Source organism: Marmota flaviventris, chromosome 3 (assembly GCF_047511675.1).
Source record: "Marmota flaviventris isolate mMarFla1 chromosome 3, mMarFla1.hap1, whole genome shotgun sequence".
Lineage (NCBI taxonomy): Eukaryota > Metazoa > Chordata > Mammalia > Rodentia > Sciuridae > Marmota > Marmota flaviventris.
This window is the reverse complement of record NC_092500.1, coordinates 121,030,321-121,057,086: the sequence shown is the minus strand read 5'-3', so window position 1 is coordinate 121,057,086 and position 26,766 is coordinate 121,030,321. Positions and strand designations below refer to the sequence as shown.

The following is a 26,766-nucleotide window of genomic DNA, read 5'->3' as shown; positions in this document are numbered from 1 at the left end:
CCAATTTTCACTACATATTTTAGACATAAGAAAAAACAGTTGAAGTTTGTTCATTAACAATGTTTCTACTTTGTTGTAAATAAATCTGCCTTGTAGTAAAATAGTCACATAATTCAAATGAAAACAAAAATCATAGGAAACTTAAAAAGTCAATTATCCTCCCAGGGAAAAGTATTAATATTAAAATCTCTATCAATGTATTTAATCAAAAACATTAAATGACCAGGTGTGGTGTCGGGCTGGGCAGATAGCTCAGTTGGTAGAGTGCTTGCCTTGCATGCACAAGGCCCTAGGTTCAATCCCCAGCACCACAAAAAAAATAAAAATAAAAATAAAATAATCAGGTATGGTGATGTACATATGTAATCCCAGTGACTCAGGAGACTGAGCCAGAAGGATCGAAAGTTCGAGGCCAGCCTCATTAATTTAGCAAGACTCTGCTTCAAAATAAAAAATTAAAAGGGTGACTCAGGGCACAGTGGCGCATGCCTGTAATCCCAGCAGCTCAGAAGGCTGAGGCAGGAGGATTTGCTAGTTCATAGGCAGTCTCAGCAACTTTGTGAGGCACTTAGCAATTCAGTAAGACCCTATCTTTAAATATTTTTAAAAGGGCTGGGGATGTGGCTCATTGGTTAAACACTCCTGGGTTCAATCCCTGTACCAAAAAAAAAAAAAAAAGGATTGAGATATAGCTCAGTGGTAAAGCTCCCCTGGGTTCAATTCCCAGTACCAAAACAAAACTAAACAAAAACAAAAACAAAAAAAACTTAAATAAATAGGGCTGGGGTTGTAGCTCAGTGATATAGCACTTGCCTAGCACGGGTGAGGCACTGGATCAGATCTTTGGCACCACATAAAAATAAATACAACTAAAAATAAAATAATAAATAAAAACAAGCATTAAATACATAAACAGAAGTCTAAACCCCAAGACACATTCACTCCTTCTTAGCAACAAATGAGTTAAAAAGTGATAAAAATTCCAGGAGCAGTGGCACAGGCCTGTAATCCCAGTGGCTTGGAAGGCTGACACAGGAGGATTGCAAGTTCAAATCCAACCTTGGCAATTTAGTGAGACTCTGTCTCAAAACAAAAAATAGAAAAGGTTGAGGATGTAGCTCAATGGTAAAGCGCCCCTGGGTTCAATCCCTGGTACCAAAAAAGAAAAAATAAGTTGCATTAACTTTACCTAGGTAACTAACATTACCCTAGGGCAAGAGAAATATTCAGGGAGTCACACATTTCCCTTGATGTCAATTTTAAAAATTAAAGAGCTGGTTTCTTTGATAAGAAAAAAGGGAGAACAAAAAAATTTTAAATTATATCTTTAAGCTTCTGGTCCAATAAATTTTTAAAAATTGCCTCATGGCCACAATATCAAACTCAATTCCATTTTCCCTCCAAAATCATGAGTCATATCAAACATTTGGTGTCCATGAAAACTGCTGCTGTTTAAATTCATTCGATTAAAAATTGAGTTCCCAGGGGCTGTGGCTCAGTGGTAGAGTACTCACCTAGCATGTGTGAGGTACTGGGTTGGATCCTCAGCACCACATAAAAATAATAAATGAATAAAGATATATATGTATATTTGAGTTCCCACACCTAAACAAGTATAATCTATATTCAACCAGAAAAGCTGAATACCAACTTTACCTATCCTACAGTTCCATGCTTACACTTAGTATCAATTTTTTTCTCAAATTGGGGTAAAAAAAAGCACGGTAAAATTTCACGAGTGTAGCTATTAAGTACACAGAACCTGATGAAAAGGGAAAATGGATGTTCTATACTCCAACCTCTCCTGTGTGACTTTTCAAAAAAAAAAAATGGTTTAAAATTGTTTATATGCTAGTTTATTTTTTTTTAATTTTATAGTTGTTGATGGGCCTTTATTTTAGTTATTTATATGTGGTGCTGAGAGTGGCTAACCCAGTGCCTCACTCGTGCTAGGCAAGCGCTCTACCACTGAGCTACAATCCCAGCCCCACATATGCTACTTTAAATGAGACTAAACCCTTACGTGCCAAATCTTAACTTGCCACGGTAATGGAATAAAGAGCTAAGCATATAGTCGTCTTCTCTCAGACAATGCCAAAGTTTTGAGTCAATAATTTCACACGACTCTCCATTAACTTTCCATGAACCTAACTAACAAAAAAATAGACAGGCTGAGATTTCAAATCATTTCTTGCTCTTCTTCTGGCGGAGGCAGAAAGAGGGGGCACGGCAGAGAAAAAGGAGCACAAACACGGGGTATTCGAAAATAAAACAGTCCTGAGTGAGGGACAACTACTGGAAAACAGAGAGAAGAAAAAGAAGAACTTTGCATTCTCAGTCCTCAGACTCCGTTCCAGAATTCAGCACTACTTGCCAAAAGCAATGGCATTAGACCAAATTACTAAATATCACCCACAATCTTCCGCTTCGACTCCCGACACTTTGTCCAACCACTCTCAGTTATGACACTCCCAGGCAGTGCTTGCCGAGCAGTGCTAATGCATCCCAAGTAAGGGAAATCTGAGGCCCAGAGGGGGCACGGCGAGCTTGTAAAGAAAACTCCCAGAGTTCGCAAGCGGGGACCCGAACAGAAAGTCTGCTCACGGTGCAGGCTGCAGAGCCATCTCTTCTGGTCTTCACCTTTACACAAGGGTGGTCCACCTGGGACTGGGGACAGAGGGCTCCCTCCCGCCGCCGCCTCAGTCCCTCGGGACGCGGCGCGAGCCCCTACCCTCTGCCAGCAGAGCTGCGGGACAAGACCTCCACCTTCTCGCTTCAACCCTCCGCCCCGCTCAATAGGATACAACCGCCATCTCTTTCTGACCTGTCCCCGCGGGGTCCGAGTCCGTAGTGCGACGCCTCCATGTCGGCCGCTTCACGAGCGGCACCCACCACCAGACCCCGGGACGCCGATGCTAGGGTGGCAAGTCTGGCCGGCAGCCGGACCCCGCCCCCTGGCAACCACACCCCGCACTGTCGCCGCCGCCTATTGGCCCACGGACCGGCCGCTCCTCCCTCATTGGCTATTGGTGCCAGCCGGCGATGCGGGAGGGTTTCTAGGGGGCGGGAGCAGCACGGGAGTTAAAGGCGCCTGCGCAGGGGCAGGGATGACGCGCCTGGGCTTGGTCCCCTGGAGAGCCCCGCCGGGCAGGGGGCCGCGACCGAGGGCAGAAGTCTGTGATCTCGGTTGCCTTTGCTCCGGCTTGCTGAGAAGCGGCTCAGTGGGAGGAGCCCATCCCCCAATACCGCCACACGTAGCGGCTTCCCGCACCCCAGCGGTGTACCAAGACCACCCAGAGTGCTCCCAGGAGTCTGTAGGTCTCCATTTACAAAACCTCTACAGCCAGCTTCTCCATAGTCTGGTCCTTTCCTTGATACCAGAGGCCTTCCTGGAACCACGCCTGTGCCTTCACTGCACAACACTCTTTCAGCCTCCAACTACTACAGCCCAAACTTCTTGATCATCCCCAAACCTGCTCTGAAAACACACCAGAGAATCCATCTACCTCTCTACTGCCTGTGGATCTTCTTCAAACATTTCAAACATCGTTATCCAAGAGAGCCACTATCTAAACTTGGTAAACTTATACTCTTGTTTCTAATAAATCACGTACCCAACCATCATTCCCTTCTGGTTACCAACATAGCATTAGCATTATAGCCCCCACAGAACTTCCTAACAGAAGTTACTTACACATAGACTACTAGCATTCTGAGGTCAAAGTTTGCACATTCGTTTTGAATCCAGAAGTTAATTTGTTAAGGAGAACTTTGGAGAACACAGCATTGCACTCACTGGGTCAGCTTCCACTCACTGGGTGACACTGAACATGGTTCATTTCTTTGTTGTCCTCTCCCCCGCCACCCGCCACCCAAATGGGGGATGGATCCCAGGATCTCAGCTTGGCAGGCAAGTGCTCTACAACTGAAGCACATCCCCAACTCTTGTGGTTCATTTTCTATGCTTTAAATTCCCATCTATAAAATAAGCAAAACCTGACAGAGTAGGCTTATGTAAAGGCTAAATGATGGGGTTGAATGAGATCACATTTGTATGAGTAAAATGATGGCTGAGACATTTCTTTGGGCAGTCCTTCTGCATTAATTACCATAAGCAGTATTCTTTGAAAACTTTCCATATTTATTTACCTCAGTTTAAATCCTTAGCTTAAGAAACCATTTTTCCACCCTATTTAATTTTACAATTTCTTTCAGTTGGAAACAAAAATATAAAACACAAGCAAACCTAAGTGACTATAGTCTGTGACCCCTTCATCCCATTGTATTCACGAAAACAAGGCTTGCTCCATTTCATCTTGCCTTTTCAGATGAGCCAAAGTTGGAGAGGTGGCAGTCAACCATAAAAAGTCTGAGTTTCCTTTGACTTTTTTCCATCCATTAAGTCAAAGAGGAAGCTGCCACTGAGCCTCAGAGTTAGTACTCAAAAAATGTGGACTGGGCTGGAGTTGTACAGTGCTGACCTAGCATGAAGAAAAAAAATCCCAGCACTGGGGGGGGGAAAAAAAAGTGGAATTAATTAATTTAAATGAGATTAAAGGATTAAAGAATAGAAATAAAACCTTTTGTGGATAGGCAATATTACCACAATACTAACAGAAGCAAAGTTCTCTAAGAACCTTCTGTAGCCCTTTATTTACATACATTTTAAACAGTTAATGCAAGATATTTACAAATTTTAAACAATAAAAGAAAAATATGAAGTGAACAGTTCATGACACTAAATTCAACTGTTTATGAAATATTTTTAATCTGGGAATTGAATTCCCTTGCTACTCTAGGGCTCTAGTTAAAATATTTTTTCTGTTGGCACTATTCTATTTTATTCTTTCAATAAAGTCTGTTATAAACCAGAAAAAATGACTTTATCAACTTCATGAAATTTAGCAATTTCTGAGACTATGATGAGAGAACATGATGTCTGAGAAATCCAGTCAGCTTTTTACAAGGAACTGGCTACTGTTCAGCTTCCCTCTCTCCTTGAGGTAAGTCAACAGGTGCCTTCGTCTCCTCCATGTGACCTTTATCCCATACTTCTCTTCAGGGGTGTCTTTAACCAGAATAGGTCCAGGTTCTGGGCTGGTAGGAGTACTAGTTTGAAGGACACAGCTTACAAGGCTGTTTTCCCTCTGATCTGGGGAAAAGGAGTTCTCCTTCACAGATGATGACTCTGGGGTCTGGATATCAGGCGGAATAAACACATAAGGAAAGTTCTGAAATGCATTTGCTGACAGTTCCCCACAGCTTTGGGGACTGAGCACTGGAATTAAGGGTTTTCTGGAAATGTCCTTTCCTGATTGATTGGGGCATCCCTTTACTAAGGGGATCCCCAGTGTCTCTGAACTGGAAGACAGCTGTGGACTCTCAAAGGTTAGACATGGAAACTTGCAGGTAGATTTTCGGCTTGAATGTCTTGCTTCATGTTGGTGACGATGTTTCCGGTGGGCTGGGAAACAGCTTTCTACTGTTGTGTCAAACTGAGGTGTTACCTAAGGATCAAAAAAAAAAAAAAAAAAAAAGTGAACCAACTAGGCAAGAAAATGACATCCAAAGAGCAGAACCCTAAATGTGGTCCCACTATAGTAATGGACACAGAACAAAAATAGTTATCTAGTAAGACAATAATAATAGATAAAGGGGTCAAGGGTATGGCTCAGTGGTAGTGTGCTATACCTAGCATGCATGAGGCCCTGGGTTCAATCCCCAGCACCACAAAAATATGTAATAATACTAATAATGGTAACAACAACAACAATAATAATAGAATATGAGCTTTAGGCAAGTTATTCAATCTCTCTGGTTTCAGTTTCCTCCTATATAAGAGAGAGGACAATGCTTCTTTCACTTTATCACATCATATAGCTACAAATGTTTAACTGTCTTTAAACTTCGTGAGGGCAGGATTGGGATAGAGCACATACTTAGCATGCTCAAGGCATGGGTTTAATGCCTAGTTCAAAAACAAAAAGAAAACAAAACAGGGCCGGGATTGTGGTTCAGAGGTAGAGCGCTCGCCTAGCAGGGGTGGGACCCGGGTTCCATCCTCAGCACCACATAAAAATAAAGGCATTGTGTTGTGTCCAACTACACCTAAAAAATTAAAAAAGAAAAAAGAAAACAAAACAAAACAAAAGTCATAAGGCAACAACCAGTAATCTTTTTCACCACTGACTTCCCAACATCTTGCAAAGTGCCTGACACACAGAAGGCCTTAAGTAAATAAATGTCAGACTGCAAGAATAGGGCACAAGATCATATACAGAAAGTGACTAACATAGGACCTGGCACACAATGAGTACTCCGTAAGTGTTCATTCTCATCCATAGAATTTTAAACTGTAAGTTGCTTCTATAATAATGAAGTAATATGCTTCTTCCAAGCTGTCCTGATCAAATTATATTTATTAAGCACTGTTAAGCACAGCATATGCTCTTGGCCTTTTTACTATACTATTTCTGTTATATAGTAGGTATATTTTCTTCCTGGATCTCCACCCACTACCCCACCTCCTTTTTTATGCTGGGGATTGAATCCAGGGCCTTGTGAATGCTAAGCAAACCCTCTACCACAGAGTTACATCCCCAGCCTCACTAAGGCAAATATGGTATGTGCCATTTTGGGTGATTTTTTCTTTTTGTCAAGCTTCAATCCATTAAACAGTGGACAGAGTACTTAGCTAAATACTCTATCTTTGACATGAAGTTCAGGGAACAGTCTCACTTTTTATTTGTCTGCCAATGGTCTGGTTTCTCACCTACTTACTAGGAAATGAAACTTTAACACCAAACTTTTGCAGAGGAATGTGGTAGTAAAGACTCCAATTCCATACCTGGGTCTGACCTAAGAAAAGAAGATATACCAGGGAAGATGGCTGACCACAGGAAAGCATACATTGCTTTCATGGACCTTATTCTTTGGAAGCCCTGGTTCAAGAAGAGTTGACAGATCTTTTTGAGACAGGATCTCACTAAGTTGCTTAGGGCCTTGCTAAGTTGCTGAGACTGGCCTCCAACTTGCAATCCTCCTTCCTCAGCCTCCCTAGTTGCTGGGATTACAGCTGTGTGCTACCATGCCCAACAATTAAGAGTTGACATTCTAAAAAGCCTAACAGTAAAAATCAAAGTAAGGATCCCCTACCCAAGAAGTGATAGTGCTGTGGTCTATAGGCTTGCTGGGCACCTGTCTAGTGTGGGTGATGGGCCTCTGTGGAGCTCCATAGTGATGTTTGGGGCCCTCCAGTGGCTGCTGGTGGAATAACAGCTGAGCTTTGCGGGAAGATTGGCCGAGTCTTCTTTTGGGAGGCATCAATAGGTGAATGAAGGGCAGTTAGTAACCACATGGTGCTGGCTGCCTTTGGGTTGTGGAGTAGGTTCCAATTCAAACCCATGCCTGCAGAGAAGAAACAAAAGCTGCAAGAAAACAATTCAGATGATTCCCCAGCTCTTCCTGATACCCTGCCAGTCAATTCTACCAGAAATTACCACCTTGACTTCAAAAGATTGTGAGGAACACAGCCTTTTTTTCTTTTATTTTTTTTAAAGTTGTAGATGGACACAATCTTTATTTTTATTTATTTATTTTCACGTGGTGCTGAGGATCAAACCCAGGGCCTCATGCGTTCAAGGCGAGCACTCTATCACTGAGCTACATTCCCAGCCCAAGCATAGCCATTTTTTTTTTTTTTTAATTTTGATTCAGATTCTTGCTAAATTACTTTGGGACTCACTAAGTTGCTAAGACTGGCTTTGAACTTGTGATCCTCCTGCCTCAGTCCCTCAAGTCACTGGGATTATAGGCAGGCACCACTGCACCCAACAACCACAGCTTCTAATACTAATACATATACCACCAAGCAAAAACACAATTTTCATATCCAACAAGGCTTATTCAATAAATATTTATTGAGCTCATGTTAACTGCCATACTGGATGCTGGGAATATAAAAAAAGAATATTTATTCAACAATCACTTATTAAATGCCAAACTCTTGGAGCAATACAGAGGTTCCTATCTTCAAACACCTCAGAGTTGGACAGTAGCTTAGTGGTAGACTGCTTGCCAAGCATGCATGGAGATTGGATTCTATCCCTAGCACTGCAAAAAAGAAAAGGAACTGAAAGTCCAGCAGAGAACAGACATTTTCAACACAAACAGTACAATATATTTCAATATAATGTTACCATTTGCTTCATGAGAGGCTTTCTGGACAAGGTTATCCCTGACCTATGAATGGAATGGCTTGGAGAAGCAAAAGGCAGGGAGCGTTTTCCAGCCTGAGGAACAGCATATACAAAGCCCATCTTGGTAATTTGGGAATTATAAACTCGGTGTGGGTGGGTACAGAGTATGAAAAGAAAGGGTAAGAAATGAGGCTGGACATGTTGTCAGTGTCAGGTAGAAAAACCAGGTGAAACCATAGAATTTGGACTTGAGCCTGAGTAGTTGAGTATTTTCAAGCGAAGGAATATGATCATATTTGGCTTTTCTTATTTTTTCATCCCAGATAATTTCAAATATAAATAAAAGTAGACTAATATAATGGGCCCCATGTACTCATCACACAGCTCCAACCACCATCAATCCATGACCAACCCTGACCTGACCATGCTCTGACCCATTAACCCCACCCCTACACTATGTTGAAGAACATATATTGTGAATCATTATATCATTCCCATTTACATAACTAAATAAATCAAATACAGATTCCTTAATATTGTAAAATAACCAGGAAGTGTTCAAATTTTCAAATTGTTCCATAAACATCCTAATTTTTTTAAATTTATTTGTGTACTTTATACAGATTATCCTGGCCACAGTATAAAAGGAGAACAATTACCTTGTAAGTTACAATTACCTTGTAACCTGTTAGGAGGTTACTGTGTCATCTAAGTGAGAAATGATGGGGGCCTAAATCCAGGCTGTCAGTGGAGAGGGGAGGCTGACACACAGAGGCAAGGTCCGCAGATAATGTGTCCATTGGATCTAGTAACCCGTGAACTTTACTAAGAGCCTTTCCTGTGGAATGGTGGGACAGACAAGTGTGAATACAGTAGGTAGAGAATGAAATGGGAGTTGCCGCCTAGCACACTGGAAAGCCACACAATAGGGCAGAATGGTTCTACTATACAGTACTATACTATTCATTCATTTGATCAACAATAAAAAATTATACACTGTGACTTAAATGACAAAGCAGTGGAGGGAAATATAAAAAAAGAAAAAGGCATAACATCTCCACTCTAAAGGACTTACATTCTAGTTGGGAAGTGAAGAAAAACCAAACACAACAAGGGGGTTCAATGGCTTTATGCTTTTGTAGACAGGTTTGTCAGGGAAGGCCTACCTGACCTGAGTGAAGAAAGGAGAAAAAAACAGGTAATGGAAAGACAGGAGCAAAAATTCCAGGTTAAGAGAAGAGTAAATGCAAAGACTCCAAGGTAGAACTCTGACATGTTCAAGAAACTGGCTAAGGCTCTGCCTCCTCTGACTGGCACCACACCCATTCAAGTGTCTTAGCTCAAACCTCTCAGCTTCACTTCAATCTCTGTGCTCAGCATGCCTCCTACAGACTGGCAGCTAGCGCACACATAATTCCAACTACTTAGACTTTCCCTCCCTTCTTTGTAGAAGGCACCCACTTTTACAGGAAGCCTCAGTTCATCAGAAAAGCCTTCCCTGTCCTAAGGTAAGATCTCATCATAAGTAATAGGCAGGAGAATCACCTGAGGCCAGGAGTTCAAGACCAACCTGGACAAAATAGGAGGCCTGGTCCCCCATCTCCCGGCCCCACCCGCTACAAAAAAAAATAATAATAATAAAGGCGGTGGGGGTCCGGCCTATCATCCCATCCACTGAGGCCAAAACCACAAGTTCGGGGCCAGCCGCAGCAACTTAGTGAGACCGTCTCAAATTTTAAAAATAAATAAATAAATAAAAGGGCTGGTGATGTCGCTCAGTGGTAAAGTGTCCCTGGGTTCAATCCCCGATACGGAAAATAAAAAAAATCAAAGTATCACTGACCTACTTTGTCACTTTACAGCTATAATTAAGTATGTGTTTATTTGGTTCTTGGACAATGTCTGCTCTGTGAGGATGCTCGGGGGAAGGAAAGGACTCGTCTGTGGTTGTATTTTCAGGCTCTAGAAGTGCCTGGCACACAGCAGCGGCTCGACAAAATTTGAATATGCACTAGTCCTTCTAAAGGTTTGGCTTCAGAGGGGGAAGAGAGACCCGCGGAGAAGACGCCAAGACGCCGCGCTGAGCCAGGGCTCCTGGGGAGTGCGCGCGCGTGGGTTGGAGACCCGCCCTGGAACAGGACGGCAGGCCGCCCGCGGTCGGGGGAACCCGACCCTCTAACTGGATGTAGGCCGAGTGCGATCTCCGCGGGACGCAAACAGACTAACTCAGACCTTTAAAGACGGTGAGCAAAGCCGGAGGGGAGCCAGGGCAGCGTCGCCTGGCGGGAAAAGGCGAACGCGCGTGCGGGGGGCCGAGCAGACGGAGGGCGCCAGACCGGGGTCCCGCCGTGCCCCCGCGTCTTCACACTGCCCTCGGCTCGCCCTCCCCGGCCGCGGGGACCCCCGGCTGCCAGGCCCCGGCCGCCGCTGCCCCACGAGCCGCCAGCCGCCTTACCCGCCCGGCGGGGCCGCGGCCGCCGCTCCTCTCTGCGCAGAGCGTTCGAACCGGAACGCGGAGACACGTCGGCGCCGATTGGCGACGCTCCGTCACGTGATCGCAACGCTCCGCCGGCGCCAATTTCAAACAGCGGAACAAACTGAAAGCTCCGGTGCCGGACCCCACCCCCGGCCCCGGCCCGGGACCCCCTCCCCTCCCGGGCTCCCCCGGGGTTCCCACCCCTCCCGCACCGCCGGGACCCGGCCGGCCTGGCGCGAGTCCGTTTCCGGGCCCTGGCCCGGCCCCAGGTTGGAGAAGCCACAGGCGGCGGCCCTGGGATCTGGAGGTGAGCGGGGCGCAGGCATGGATCCCGGGCCCTGCCCTGGCGGAGCCGGGAGAAGGGCTCGGGCGCCGCTTCCGAAGGTCCTGCGTGAGTTCATGGCGTACAGCTGCAGGACGCGGGACGCGAGCGGAGGTTTGGGGCCACTCGGGAAGGGGGTCTGGGCGAGGGTGCAATATATATATATACATATATATATATATATATATATATATATATATATATATATATATATATATATATATGTATATATATATGTATATATATATATATATATTTTTTTTTTTTTTCTTTTCCTGCATCCAGTCTTCTGGCCTTGGCCATCTCGCTTCTTTCTCCATGCACCCCTTGGGCTTCCCTGCAAGTTTGACTTCTGCACCCTGCCCATGGCTCCAGAAGTGGCCTACTCTCTGAGTAGGGGACTGGGGCTGGGATGAAAACTGAGCTGGTTATGCATTGAGTAAAAGACCATCCCACATACACGCTCCCCTGCGCCCGGGTGTTCTCACCATTAGGCAACACTGCCTCCACCCTCTGCTTTTACATGATTCTTGAGAGTGTAGCAAGGTTTCCCTGTTCAGAATGGGGATTGGAGCAAAGGAGTGACGCTATAAAGTGTTGGCATTATTAGGAAGAGGCAGGTTAAAGGAGTTGAAGAGAAAATTAAGACTCACTCTGTGGAAAAAAGGGAACAGTGCTTACCTATTGAGGTGAGTGGGCCTGGAGGGATATGAGGCAGAATTAAAATTGAGTTTTGAAGGTAGAGAAAACTGAAATATAGAGGGAAGGAAGATGACAGGGTGGGGAAGGCCTGAGAACTCTAAGCAGATGGTAAATGTCAAAAAAGTGCACTCATTCTTATGGGCATAGAAGGTGTCCTCAAAAGGGTCATCGAATTCCTCTGTCTCTCAAAGGACCTCAAAATATAATGCTAGGATTGTACTTAATGGTAGAATAGTTCGCATATCTATAAAAATCAAAATAAACCCCCCCCCTTTTTAAAGATAAGATTTCTTAGCATTTCAGAACCACCTTAGCATATTAATTATAGCACAATCTAGAAGTCCAGAGATAGTTATAGTCTTGGTTCTGGAAGATAAATTAAATAGTAAAGTAGCATTCTTACAAAGTTAAAATATGGTGGAGCTCAGGATATAGCTCAGTTGGTAGAGTGCTTGCCTTGCATGCACAAGGCCCTGGGTTCAATCCTCAGCACCACCCCCCAAAATAAAACAAAACAAAGGTAATATATGCAAAAACAGCTGGGCATGGTATGAGCACATACCTATAATCCCAGCAGGTTGAGGCAGGAGGATTCCAAGTTCAACCTGGAAAAATTAAAGCCTGTTTCAAAATAAAAAGGTATGGGGGGATAGTTCAGTAGTAAAGAGCCTCTGGATTCAAACCCCATTACTGGGTGGGGGTGGGTATATGGAAATACTACAATGTCACTATATAGCTCTTTTGCAAATTGTGAAAAAATACAGTTTTTAAAAATTAATACAAGAGATGAGCACGGTGGCACACACCTATAATCTCAGCGACTTAGGAAACTGAGGCAGGCGGATCACAAGTTCAAGGCCAATCAGCAATTTATCAAAGCTCTAAGCAATTTAGCAAGATCCTATCTGAACATGAAAAGGTCTGTGGATATAGTTCAATGGTAAAGTGACCGTGTGTTCAATCCCCAGTACCAAAACTTAAAAAAAAAATTAATGCAAGAGGGCTGGGGTTGGGGATCAGTGATAGAGTAGGGATCTGTGAGAGTATTTGCTTAGCATTCATAAAGACCCTGGGCTCCATCCCTAGCACTACAAAAAAAAAAAAAAAATTCAAGACTCCTATGATGTAAATTGTACCCAACAGAGTTGTGCAGTGCAAAATCTGTATTACTTTATCATGGGCTTTTTGAATAGAGAAGTTTTGTGAACTGGGAGATGATTTCTCCAGTGATGTGGCATTACTACAATCTGCCTTTATCTCCTGATTCTGTAGGCATTGATTGTTATCATTTACAAAGTAAATTGACATAAAAATATAAAGGATATTGACATAAAAATATAATCTCAGCTACTCAGAGGCTGAAATAGGAGAACCATAGTTTGAGGCCAACCAAGGCAATTTAGTGAGACTCTGTTGAAAAGAAAAATGAAAAGGGTTGGAGCCATAGCCCAGTGGTAGAGCATTTCTGGGTTATATTTCTAGAACAATACGGAAGCAAATATGTATTTGTGTGTCTATGTACACAAATATATACACACACATTTATACAAGGGCTTTATCTAATATATACACACACATATTTGTACAAAGGCTTTATCTAAGAATAGGTTATTGGATCAGAGTTTTGTGCGGGCTTCTAATTATGTTTTCCTATTTCAGCATTTTCCATTTCCATCCCTATAGTCACTATAAGTAATCTATCTGTATTATAGTTGGCAATAATAGTTTTCAACATTTTTGCAGCTGTCTCACTCATTCTTGTAGTCATTCTTAAGCTTCCAGGAGACATTTGACTATCTCCAGTCCAATCTGTCTCCCCCCACCACCTTGAATTACTTGCTACAGTTGTAGCTTTCTTTGGCCAGTAGGGTTTATCTCCTTATTGTCTGAGGTTTTTATAAAGGACTAGGGAGCATTCACCTGGGCCTTTAGGCTTATGTTCTTGACCATATGTGCAGAGGAACACCTTTCTGTGAGAGAACCCCTTCTCAGCTTAACAATCTCTTTATGTCCTACTGTTCCTTGTACCTTGTAGGGTCCATTCTTGTGATTCTCAATGGAGAGTGAAAGCACAGATTAATAATGAAAACCAGCCCCCGGCGGCCACTGATTCTCAAAAGACGGAGGCTGCCTCTTCCTGTTCAAGATGCCCCACGTGACACACCAGAGGAGGAACCTAAGAGACCCCCTGCCCAAGAGGAGCCTAGTCAAGTACAGGCCTCCAAAGAGGTGGCCGAGTCCAACTCTTGCAAGTTTCCAACTGGGATCAAGATTATTAACCACCCTACCATGCCCAACACACAGGTGGTGGCCATCCCCAACAATGCTGATATCCAAAGCATCATCACAGCATTGACTGCCAAAGGAAAGGAGAGTGGCAGCAGTGGGCCCAACAAATTCATCCTTATCAGCTGTGGGGGAGCCTCAACTCACCCTTCAGGATGTCAGCCTCAACCCCAGACCAGCAATGATTCCAAGAGGACAGAAATTATTACAGAAATATTGGGACCAAGGCCTGCCACTAGGGATGCAAATGTTCTTAGACCACCTGGACCCACTCTGGGGCAGAGACTGGAGAACTGTGGTATGTGGTCTGCAAGGCAAAGGGATGAGGAGCCTGGCCTTTCCTCTCTAGTGGCGAGTCAGCCATGTTGATGCCCTCAACAGATAGGCTGAACCCAGGGAAAGTCTTGACTTTTTCATCCTTAAACCTTGATACAGATTCTCTGGTACTGTCGAGAGTTATAATCATAACTTAGCATTTTTATTGCCTTCTCAATTTTGGAAAATGATTTATTATTTTGGTTTATTCTTTCCATTGAACCTGTAAGGAATTAAATCTTTCTTCATTGTAAAGGAGCAAACTAAAGCATGAGAAAGAAAAGTGACTTTTTTTGTGTAGATATTAAGTAACTCATTTATAAGGTTGCCACAATTGATGATTAAGGTTTAGTGTGGCTCATACTGAAATGCAATTTGAACTATGCTCTTGAATTTCTCCTGAAACCCATTTTGGGTTAGAGTAACTAGAGCTATGGGAGATTTACCATGTGTTCTCTTGTCCCTAAGGGTAAAAGAGTGATTCCCTAACCACCAATACTGATGGGCCTATTGGGATAAGCAGCTGATCCTATTGGATTAGGCAGCTAAGTGGGGTCTTGGATTGTTTCCCCTCTAGCTGGTGGTGACACAACAGGCTGCACCCTGGACAACAGCTTAACCAACATCCAGTGGCTTGAAAAGATGAGTTCTGATGGACTGGGTTCCTGTAGCATCAAGCAAGAGATGGAGGAAAAAGAGAATTGTCACCCGGAGCAGAGTCAGGTTAAGGTAAACCATTCTGTCATTCACTAGGAAAATCAGAGCCAATGCAGGGAATTTCTAAGAGGAAAAATGGATCAAGTGGCTTGCTGGAACAGAATTTCCAAGTTCTAGTAAAAGCACTCAGTGCTCTTCTGTATAACTTTTGAGCTACTTTCTACCTGAGATCTTTTTCTCCCCATCTGTGAAACTTCCTTGAGGGCAGACTCTGAGCACTGGGTTTAGTATTCTACCCTTCTAGATATTCAAGAAATGAGTAATAGTCTTACTTTGGGAAGCTATTTGAACTCTAAGTAAGTAACACAGCTATATAAATTGACTATGGCTTTTTTCTTTTTTCTTTTTTTTTTTTGGTACTGGGGATTGCACCCAGGGGTGTTTTACCACTGAGCTACATCCCCACCCACCCACCCCCTTTTTTTTTTCAGACAGATCTCACTAAATTGCTTAGGGCTCTACTAATGCGCTGAGGTGGCCTCAACTTGCTATCCTCCTGCCTCAGCCTCCTGAGTCACTGAGATTACAGTGTTTACCACCATGCCTGGCTTGAGTATGGCATCTTATTTGTTGGAAGATGTTCTGTAATATTAAAAGAAAATAAAGTGAACTAGGGGTGAATTTTAAATACTTTTCCAGCAATGAAAATTTATTTATCAATTATGTAGTCTGTTTTTATTTTGTTCATAGTCACCAATATCACACATTTAGATTCTTTAGTATATACCCTTTAATCATTCATTCATTCATTAAAAGTGAAAATTTACATGAAGCTGGCCATGGTAGTGCACGCCTATAATCCCAGCATCTCAGGAGGCTGAGGCAGGAGGATCGTGAGTTCAAAGCCAGCCTCAGCAAAAGCAAGGTGCTAAGCAACTCAGTGAGACCCTGTCTCTAAATGAAATACAAAATAGAGCTGGAGATGTGGCTCAGTGGTTGAGTGCCCCTGAGTTCAATCACCAGTACTGCCCCCCCCAATTGCATGAATGTATACATTAGAAAGTATTTTTATGTGGTGCCGAGGATGAAACCCAGCACCTTACACGTGCTAGGCAAGTGCTCTACTGCTGAGCCACCACCCCAGCCCTCATTAGTAAATATTAATTGAATCATATTCTTAAATATTCAATTGTACTTTATAAAGTTCTATCTTAATTTTTTGTTGTTGTTGCTGGTGATTGAACTCATGGCTTTGTGCATGGGAGGCAAGCACTCTACCACCTGAGCTAAATCCCCAGCCCTATCTTAATTTTTAAAAAGCAAATGATCAGATCTTTGTCCAAGATTTAGCCAGATGTATGCTTTGAAGACATTTATCTGTCCCATGTTCATGAGAATGTTTTTCACAAACATTGGAACAAGATGGGTTATTCACAGCATATCAGAGTTGACCTACAAGTCTAAAAAATGGTCGTGGATTAGTATAATAGTCTATAACTCAGCTCGGAAAATTTTCAACTAGGAGAGAATGAACTTCCTCTTAATATTGAACAATATCTTCAACAAAATGAATGACATCAGAGAAGTAGTTTCTCACTCACTACAGTCTAGGCTAGGTCATTGAAGATCCTAATCCTAAAATTTATGCCACTGTGGAACAGCAGTCTCAAATGAGTGTGATTCTAGGATATCTCTATGGGAAAAGGTTCCTCTAGAGGATGTTCTCAAGGGGCTCTGGTTGGAGAAGTTCTTGTGAACTCTCTTTGTCATTCCCTCTTCTCTTTCCTTTTGACTTCTCACATTCCTCAGATGGAAGAGCCCTCAGGAACATCAACATGCTGGCAGGACTCTATGTCTCAGCGACCACCTTACTCTTACATGGCCATGATACAGTTTGCCATCAACAGCACTGAGAGGAAGCGCATGACCTTGAAGGACATCTATACTTGGATTGAGGACCACTTCCCCTATTTTAAGCATATTGCCAAGCCAGGCTGGAAGGTAACATATCCCATAACTACTAAAGTCAAAGTCACTGTGGCCCAAGCCTGACAGATGGTTTCTGCTGTTGTACTGCACTTTGTATCTAGCCCTCTGGGTCAGACATTAAGTGCAAAGGATGCTAGAACTATAAACAGATGTGTCTTTGGATTGTAACTGATCCCACTGAATCTAAACAAAATCATCAATGACAGGCACAGAGATGCATGCCTTTAAACCCAGTAACTCAGGAGGTGATGCCAGAGGATTACAAGTTCAAAGCCAACCTCAACAACTTAGTGAGACCCTGCCTCAAAATAAAAGATATCAACAAGATCCCTATAACAACTTCCTTGGTTTCCACATGAGGTTTACAGAGAGACTTCAGTGTAGTACCCAAGCCTACCTTTGTGCCACACTGAACAGTACCTGCAGCTGGAGTAGTGAAGTCATTTTATGAAAAGATTTGTGTGTGTGTGTGTGGTGGTGGTGGTAGGGGTTGAACCCAGGGCCTTATGCATGCAAAGCAAGCACTTTACCAACTGAGCTATATCCCCAGCCCCTTATGAAAATATCTCAATAAAAAAGAATCAGAACACTGAGATTCACAAGATTGATCTCCGGTAATGTCACATACCATTTACAGTTCACAGGTTCAAAGTTACAAGTCAAGTTTTTAGAGAGGTATTTAATTCTAAGATAAAGATGGTCTGTCCCTGTTTTGTTTCATTTTCCCCGCAGTAGAACTCTTAACTTCACTTTTAGTTCTTGGTGGACACAACATCTTTGTTTGTATGTGGTGCTGAGGATCGAACCCGGGCCGCACGCACGCAAGGCGAGCGCGCTACCGCTTGAGCCACATCCCCAGCCCCAACTTCACACTCTTAATTAACTTAAATTCCTAGTTTTGGGGTTGGGGTTGGGGTTGTGGCTCAGTGTTAAGAGTGCTTACCTGGCACATGTGAGGCACTGGGTTCCATCCTCAGCACCACATAAAAATAAAATAAAGGTATTATGTCTATCTACAACTAAAAATATAGATATATTTATATATGTGTGTGTGTATATACACACATACACAGATATATAATAAATAAAAATTCCTAGTTTCTTTCTTTCTCTTTATCTGTTTCCCTATTAATTGCTATTTCACAGTCTCTGCCTTCCTAGCTTTCCAGGGCGTGTTTTTTTTTGTTTTTTTGTTTTTGTTTTTTTCAGTGCTGAGGATTGAACCTAGGGCCTCACATATGCTAGGCAAGTGCTCTTCCACTGAACTTTATTTATTTATTTATTTATTTATTTATTACTAGGCATTGAACCCAAAGGTGCTTTACCACTAAGTTATACCCCCAGCCCTTTTTATTTTTTATTTTGAGACAGGATCTTTCTAAATTGCTGAGGCTGCCTTTGAACTTGCAATCTTCCTGCCTCAGCCTCCCAAGTCAGTGAAATTACAAGTGTGTGTCACTGTGCCCAACTCCTTTTTTATATTTCACTGAAAACTTTTTTTTACCTTTTGGGTAGAAATGGGATTTGTTGGGTTGGGGATATAATTCAGAGGTAGAGCTCTTGCCTAGCATGCACTAGGCCCCGAGTTCACTTCCTAGTACCACATAAAAACAACAACAAAATGGATTTGCCTGAAAGGGTTATCAGACTTCTACTGGAACCAGCAGGTGGCTGCCTCTTTGCTGATTCTGCATTTGGCCCCAGTGTAGACTGTCCTAACTGTGAAACTTTGCCTACCCAGTGCCACATAGAAGCCCTGGATATGGACATCAAATCTTAGATCATATTTGATTCCCAGAGTGATATATCCCTGAATCCCAAAACCAGTTTCCCAATATCTAAAAAATTTTTGTTGGTTTTGGTACCAAGGATTGAACTCAGAGGTGCTTAATCACTGAGCCACATCCCTATCCCTTTTTATTTTTTATGTTGACACAAGGTCTCACTAAGTTGCAGAGGATCTCACTAAGATGATGAGGCTGGCCTTGAATTTGAAGTCCTCCTGCCTTAGCCTCTCAGGTCACTGGGATTATAGGCATGTGCCAACATGACCAGCCTGAAAAGTTTTTTCTTTCATATTCCCAATACCTTTAGATCTTTATTGACTGTGCAAAAGACAATCTGCTCATTTCTCCTACTGCAGTAGGATCTCTGAAAAACACATTGGCTGCCTGGCTCAGATTGTCTTCCTCTCCCCACACAGATGTAGTGGCAGGCAGAATTTGCAGATGTGAAGTTCTGCAAAGGGTTCTCCTTTTCACCCAGATCCTATGCCATGATAGAGAGCTGGAAGAGAGGGGGAAGCTTCCGGCCCAAGGCGATGAGCCTGGGGGCAAGCCAGGTCTTTTCTTTATTACCATCCTAAGGTGTGGTACCAGGCTTTATCCCCATGGAACAGAAGGACAAACAGCTGAGATTGTTAAGTGTGCAGTGTCAGGAAGAGAGTTGCTAACAGGCAATGTTACAGGAAGCCTGGACAAAGCCTGTGCTGAGCACGTGGGATAGACTCCTACTGGCTTCAAAAGTGATGTTTTTGAAGCTAAATTAACTGATAACGGGTCTCCTTCCTCTCATTTCAGAATTCCATTCGCCACAACCTTTCCCTCCATGACATGTTTGTTCGGGAGACATCTGCCAATGGCAAGGTCTCCTTTTGGACCATTCACCCCAGTGCCAATCGCTACTTGACGTTGGACCAGGTGTTTAAGGTGAGTATCCTTTCTTCTAAATAGGATCAGTATTGGAGGTCATAGCGGACATCTCAAGAGGGACAGACTCTCCTCATGATGCTCTCATTTGGTTGGGAGAGTTAGGAGCCAGCCAGCCAATTAGCAACTTGCTGAAATAAGTAGAGTTGACAAATTAGCAAATAATGCACTTTTGTGGACTGGGGCATGAGAAGACTGTTCTGATCCAACATAGAGGACTTCCTAGAGCGGTGCTTCCCTAATTCCCCTGTGAATAAGAATTTCCTGGGACACTTGTTACAATACAGCTCTCCAGGCCGTATTGTTCAAAAATCAGGAGCCTATTAAAGTTCCTGGTTCAGTGGATCTGGAATGGACCCAGAAATTTGTATTTTTCACAAGCATCTCAGGTGATTCTTACAGAGAAAGTCTGGGAAGGTTGCTCTAAAAACACCCTTCTTTAGGCTAGAGACTAGAAGCTGAGCCATCAGAACATCTTTTCAGAAAGATGCTGTTGTTTGGGGACCTGAGTGCCCATAAGGCTGTGGGTAGCTGTAACCATTCTGGGAGGGACAGTTGTTCAGGGTGTCCCTCGGCATCCATCAGGAGTAGGTTTTTTTCCCAGTCTGGTCAGATTGACCACGTTGGTGGTAACTTCATCTCATTTCTCTCCCACAATGCTTGGCCGCCACCAGCCACTGGACCCAGGGTCTCCACAATCGCCCGAGCACTTGGAATCAGTAAGATTCTTTTCCTCTGGCTCGGGGCTTGGCCTTGTTTTCCTTTCACTGCTCAGCATGGCTTTAGTGGGCAAAGACATGGGGATGGGATTCTATGGCTGTGTGACTGCCAGCCCAGCACACATAGCACCCAAAGGATCTGGGAGTGAGGAACATGAGACTGCTATTGCCACTCCTTTTTACCCTCCCATGAGCATCACAAAGATGCACTGAGCAACGCAGAGCAGGGCACAGCAGGAGAACATGCCATTGCAACTGCCTGGCATAGGCCTTGCAGGTGACAGTTTGTTCCCTCTGCCTTACTTCTTTACTACTAAGATAACTATATGCTTTAGCATCCTCTGGGGGTGGTGAAGACCCATGGGTGAGGTGGTAGGACTGTCCTGCCATCACATGACCTTATGCCATCCACCTGTCCCCTAAACAAGGCTTGAGATATTATGCTTACCCGCATCCCTCCCTCAGATTGGCTTTTACTTTCTGGGCTGTTGGTTAGCTCAAGTGTACCAGCACAGCCTGTGGGGTTCTGCCATCCCTCTTTTACTTATTAACCTAGGTTTCTTTCTTTCCCCATCTGCCACATGCAGCAGCAGAAACGACCCAATCCTGAGCTCCGCCGGAATATGACCATCAAAACGGAACTCCCACTGGGTGCACGTGAGTACAGGAAAGTGAGCCTCAGGCCCAAGCCTTATTCTGGGGGCATGTATGGTCTTTAGGGAATCAGACTCCAGATTCTGTTTCCAGCTCACAGGGATCTGAACCCAGAGAAGGACAGCAAAACTCCTGGTACTGAGAAGGGGAGAACCCCTCGCCCTCCTCTTCCTGATCACTCCTGTTTCCTCCTAGGGCGGAAGATGAAGCCTCTGCTTCCTCGGGTCAGCTCATACCTGGTGCCCATCCAGTTCCCAGTGAACCAATCACTGGTGCTGCAGCCCTCAGTGAAGGTGCCACTGCCCCTGGCAGCTTCACTCATGAGCTCCGAACTTGCCCGTCATAGCAAGCGAGTTCGCATTGCCCCCAAGGTGAGTGCCCTCTGCTTTTCTGTGAAGAGAGACTCCAGTCACTCCTGGGTGATCCTTGAGATTCTAAATCTAGTTGAGTAGTCAAGGCATAAACACAGGAAAACTGAATAAGAGCTAAAAAGAAATTTGGATTATGACATAAGTAGTATCAAAAGCCGATTACTACCTGATGAGTTTAAAACAACGAAGACAAAGGTGATTATGAGGGGCTGGGGATGCGGCTCAAGCGGTAGCACGCTCGCCTGTCATGCGTGCACCCCGGGTTCGATCCTCAGCACCACATATAAACAAAGATGTTGTGTCCGCCGAAAACTAAAAAATAAATATTAAAAATTCTCTCCCTCTCTCTTTTTAAAAAAAAAAAAAAAAAAAAGTGATTATGACAGGTGGGCTGGAGCAGTTAGGGAAAAATCCAGAAGGGAGGCAAATCCTAGAAGAAGTGGATCTGGGAAAGCCAAAGAGCTGCCAGGCATGGTGGTACATGCCTATAATCACAGCAACTCAGGAGGATGAGGTCAAAGGATCACAAGTTCTAAGCCAGCCTCAGCAACTTAGTGAGACCCTATCTCAAAATAAAAAGAGCTGGGGATGTAGCTCAGCAGCAAAGTATCCATGGGACGTGAGTTCAATCCCAATACCACAAAAAAAAAAAAACATAAATTAATCGAAAAAGACCCACATATTGACAGTTTAGTACAAGGTCTTCCATATTTTACTCATGCTCATAGTATGGAATACTATGCCATTGGCAGTACTGGGGATAGAACCCAGGGCCTCACACATGCCAGGCAAGCACTCTACCACTGAGCTATATCCCCAGAATATTAAATCCAGGAACTCTTATCACTGAGCTACATTCCCAGCCCTTTCTATTTCTTATTTTGAGACAAAGTTCTACTAAATTGCCAAGGCTAAATTTGAACTTGTGATCCTCCTGCCTCAGCCTCCCAAGTAACTGGGATACAGGTGCCACTGTGCCTGGCTTCCATGAGGTCTTATTGGGTTAGAAAAAGACAGTGGCCCATGTTTATAATATTAAGTATTCAGAGGAGACTGAGGCAAGAGGATCACAAGGTCAAGGCTATTCTGGGCAACTTAGCAAGATTTGTCTCAAATATAATAGGATAAAAGAGGATGGAGAACTGGGAGTGTAGCTCAGTGATAGAGCACTTGCCAACTCTGTCTACAAGGTCATGGGTTCATTCACCAGTACTAAACACAAAAAAGACGTCACAGAAGTTCTTCCCAGGTACTTGGTATAGTTCTAATTTATTGCTTTTTATGTCCGCGTAACATTCACAGATTATTGAACTCTTATATTTTTTATGGAAATATTTTGTTTCTGGGCTGTTGTTTTTTTCCAAATGTTTTTTAGTTATACAAGGATACAATATCTTTATTTTGTTTGTTTATTTTTATGTGGTGCTAAGGATGGAACCCATTGCCTCACATGTGTAAGGCAAGTGCTCTGCCACTGAGCCACAACCCCATCCCTTGTTTCTGGGTTTTTACCCTATGAACAATAATGTGATAAATATCTTCGCAGCAATCTTTCTTACTAGTGCTTTTATGTCTATGAGATAAAGTCCCAGATATGAAATTGCTAAGTGAGAAGGTATTCTAAATTTTACTAAATATTTCTAGATTGTATTCCAAAAACCTGTGATGATTCATATTTCAAACAGCAATATAAGAACTATATTATCACTGGCAATTGGTATTATTAGTCTTTTTAATATTTGCCAATCTCAGGGCTGGGAATGGAGCTCAGTGGTAGAGTGTTTGCCTAGCAGGAGCAAGGCCCTAGGTTTGATCCACCAGCACCACCACCACCAAAAAAAGGGTTACCAATATTTGCCAGTGTAATGCTATGTTTCCTTGTTGATTCATAAGATTGAGCACCTTCTCATTATATTTGGTCACTTGAAGTTGTCTTCAGTGAATTGCTTATTTATGAAATGGACATTTTTCTGTAGGTCTTGTTATTAATTTGTGAGAGCTCTGTTAGTAAAATATTGACTTCTGTGTTTATGCTGAAGATATTTTTCTGCTTCTCCTGCTTGGTTCCTGTGTATGGTCTCTCTGGCCACAGTAAAATTGTATGTAATCAAATATGTCTTTCTTCTCTTGCAGCTTCTGGGCTTCCAGTCTTGGTTAAGCAGGTCACCCTACCCTCAGATTGTGCATGTAGTCTTCTAGATTCTCTTTTAAGATTTGTATGTTTTTCAAATTTTAATTTTTATGTTTAAATCTTTGTATAAATGGGTTTGATCTCCAACACCACAAAGAAATCTTTGTACCCAGTGTAAAATAGATATTCAATTTTATTTTCTCTGAGGTGGATTCTAATTATGCCAGTACCACATTAAATATTCTTACCTTTTTTTCCCTCCTGTTTGGTGTTAAGAATTGAACTCAGGGCTGGGGATGTGGCTCAAGCAGTAGCGCGCTCGCCTGGCATGCGTGCGGCCCGGGTTCGATCCTCAGCACCACATACAAAAAAAGATGTTGTGTCCGCCAAAAACTAAAAAATAAATATTAAAAAAAAAAAAATCTCTCTGCCTCTCTCTCTCTCTCTCTTTAAAAAAAAAAAAAAAGAATTGAACTCAGGGCCTCTGTTACTGAGCATGTGCTCTATGTGCTCTACCACTAAGCTATACCCCCAATTCCAATTCATTCATCTTTTATCCCCAGAATGGAATTACCACCTTCATCATATATATTATATTCTCATATTTAGATGAAGCTTTTAATTGTATAAAAACCAGAGATATGAAAAATTGTGCTCTATCTGTATGAATAAGAATTGTAATGTATTCTGCTGTTATAAATAAAAATTAGAATTTAAAAATAAATAAAAGAAGCTTTTAAGGACTGGGGATATAGCTCAGTTAGTAGAATGCTTCCTTCGCATGCACAAGGCCCTGGGTTCAATCCCCAGCACCACACACACACAAAAAAAAGTGAAACATATTTAAAAGCTTTTAAGATTTTAAAAAGACAAGAGAGCTGATGGCATATTTCAGTGGTAGAGTACTTAACCTAGCATGCATGAGGCCCTGGGTTCCATCCCCAGCAACGCAAAGGGGAAAAAAGGAAAGAAAATTTAAAATAGTATGACAAGATGATCGGCACCACTATGTCACTTTGTTTGGTGATGGTTCCCTCCTGTTTGGTGTAGCAGCTGGTTGAATGTGTGACCCCTTTTACCTTGCCTCTGCTTCCCTTTCAGCTGCTACTAGCTGATGAGGGCATAGCCCCTCTTCCTCCTGCGGGACCAGTGAAGGAGGAGAAACCCCTGCTTGGAGAAGGGCTGTTGCCTTTGCTTCCAGTTCAGTCCATCAAGGAAGAGGAAACTCAGCATGGGGAGGACATGCCACAGTTAGCAAGACCCATCAAAGTGGAGAGCCCTCCCTTGGAAGAGTGGCCCTCCCCATGCCCATCATTCAAAGAGGAGCTGTCTCACTCCTGGGAGGATTCATCCTGCTCTCCTACCCCAAGACCCAAGAAGTCCTACAGTGGGCTTAAGTCCCCAGCCCGATGTGTCTCAGAAATGCTCGTGATTAAACGAAGGGAGAAGAGGGAGATGAGCCGGTCTCGAAGGAAACAGCATCTGCAGCCTCCCTGTCTGGATGAGCCTGAGCTGGTCTTCTCAGAGGGCCCCAGCACATCCCGACGAGTTACTGAGGCCCCCCTCCTGGCAGAGCCTGTCTCCCACCTGAGCTGCCTCCAGGAGGAGGGAGGACCTTTCAAGACCCCCATTAAGGAGACTCTGCCCATCTCCTCCACACCGAGCAAATCTATCCTCCCCAAAACCCCTGAATCCTGGAGGCTCACACCCCCAGCCAAAGCAGAGGGTCTTGATTTCAGCCCAGTACGAACCCCCCAGGGCGCCTTTGGCTCCCTGCCTGACTCCCTGGGGCTGATGGATCTGAGCACCACGCCGCTGAAAAGCATTCCCCTCTTTGACTCACCCCGAGAGCTCCTCAATTCAGAACCCTTTGATCTTGCCTCTGACCCCTTTAGCAGCTCTTCCCCCTCTGATCTGGAAGTTCCCAAGCCAGGCTCTCCAGAGCTTCAGGTTCCCAGTCTTTCAGCCAATCGTTCTCTGACTGAAGGTCTGGTTCTGGACACGATGAATGACAGCCTCAGCAAGATCCTGTTGGATATCAGCTTCCCTGGCCTGGAGGAGGACCCATTGAGCTCTGACAACATCACCTGGTCTCAGTTTATTCCTGAACTACGGTAGAGACTGGACTTGACCTTGCCTTGCTGCTCAAGCTGTCCACCATTCCAGGCATTCTTGTGGCTGAGCAGTCCCAAGGCTCAGTGTACCCCAATCCCTCTGAGTGAGGACAGCAGGCAGGGACCGTGCTGCTCCTCTTAGCTCCCCAGCCTGATTATGCCAAGGCAGCAGTCACACCTTAACTGCTGCTGGGACCTTTGCAAGCAGTAGGGTAACTGGTCTCTGTGCCACCTATGCTTCTTGAGAGAATCTGATTCCTCTACTCCCCTTGCCATAAGCTGAAGGGTGAGAATGGCAAAAGTAACGGTAAAAAGGAGTTAGTACTTCCCCAAACCGTTTTCATTCTGTGCCCAGCAGTCTCACCTTCCCTGCTCCTTGTAGGGTGACCCTTGTAAATAGTGTAAATTTTCCAAATTATCCTCTAATTATAAATGTAAGCTTATTTCCTTAGATCATTATCTAGAGACTGCCAGAAGGTGGGCAGGGTAACAAGGGGTTGCAATTTGCCTCTATTCCTTGCTTTTGGTTCCTGGAGAAGGGCAGGACCTGCAGTGCAGGTTTCTTCCTGACCCAAGGTACCTAGCTCAAGGGTTCTTTACTGTAGGCACACAATCTGCTTCCCAGGGTCCCTCTTATTGCTCCTTCCTCCTACCTCCCCATGTTTCCAAGTCAGCTTTCCTGCAAGAAATCCTGGTTTAAAAGGTCTCATCTCGGGTCAAGAGTTGAATTTTGGGGTGGTTGGATAAATGCATCTACAGCAAAGTGAATAAGTGCCCAGATGTGCCCCTTATTAGATGTTTCTCTGATAATGTCCCTAATCACGCCAGGGAGACTAGAATTGACGAGAACTCAGGCAGAGGCTTGAGAAGGTGGAAAGGACCCCTGACCTGCCTGGCTTCCTTAACTTGCACCTCAGCTTTGCAAAGAGCCACCGTGGGCCCAGCTGACTGCATGTACATGAGCCAGTTCAATAACACTACTGTAACTACCTACCAAATAAAATCCAGGGTGGACCTGCTTGTCTCTGTGGTCTCAGTATCTGGAAGGGTTGGAAAAGAAAGTGGGTGATGGTGGATATGGTGGTAATGGGGAGAAACAAGGCCTGCAGCTCTCAGTGGTAGCA

The 26,766-nt window shown here is 43.8% G+C and overlaps 3 protein-coding genes across 5 annotated transcripts in view; 1 reads left to right on the top strand and 2 right to left on the bottom strand.

Moving 5' to 3' along the window:
- Tulp3 (TUB like protein 3) overlaps nt 1-2,937 on the bottom strand; it is a 66,267-nt gene extending 63,330 nt beyond the window's left edge. The window contains exon 1 of the mRNA XM_027951066.2: nt 2,825-2,937. Within this exon, the coding sequence (XP_027806867.2) occupies nt 2,825-2,865 (41 nt within the window). The 5' untranslated portion in view covers nt 2,866-2,937. The remainder of the gene's footprint in view (nt 1-2,824) is intronic.
- A 1,181-nt stretch (nt 2,938-4,118) lies between these two features.
- Rhno1 (RAD9-HUS1-RAD1 interacting nuclear orphan 1) lies at nt 4,119-10,721 on the bottom strand. 3 transcript variants are annotated; one of them, XM_027951158.2, is made up of 3 exons: nt 10,654-10,721; nt 7,156-7,427; nt 4,119-5,507 (listed from the first exon to the last, which is right to left on the bottom strand). In XM_027951158.2, the coding sequence occupies exons 2-3, from the start codon at nt 7,321-7,323 to the stop codon at nt 4,953-4,955; spliced, it is 723 nt and encodes a 240-aa protein (XP_027806959.1). In that variant the 5' UTR covers nt 7,324-7,427; nt 10,654-10,721; the 3' UTR covers nt 4,119-4,952. The 3 variants fall into 3 exon arrangements, with proteins under 3 accessions (XP_027806959.1, XP_027806957.1, XP_071466419.1); XM_027951156.2 differs by having other exon boundaries at nt 7,156-7,407; nt 10,654-10,717; XM_071610318.1 differs by having other exon boundaries at nt 7,198-7,407; nt 10,654-10,717.
- Nucleotides 10,722-10,867: 146 nt separating this feature from the next.
- On the top strand, nt 10,868-26,662 carry Foxm1 (forkhead box M1). The gene is made up of 9 exons (XM_027951287.2): nt 10,868-10,981; nt 13,734-14,282; nt 14,877-15,028; nt 16,766-16,957; nt 19,525-19,653; nt 20,328-20,372; nt 20,960-21,029; nt 21,222-21,397; nt 24,630-26,662. The coding sequence occupies exons 2-9, from the start codon at nt 13,781-13,783 to the stop codon at nt 25,644-25,646; spliced, it is 2,283 nt and encodes a 760-aa protein (XP_027807088.2). The 5' UTR covers nt 10,868-10,981; nt 13,734-13,780; the 3' UTR covers nt 25,647-26,662.
- Nucleotides 26,663-26,766: the final 104 nt, after the last annotated feature.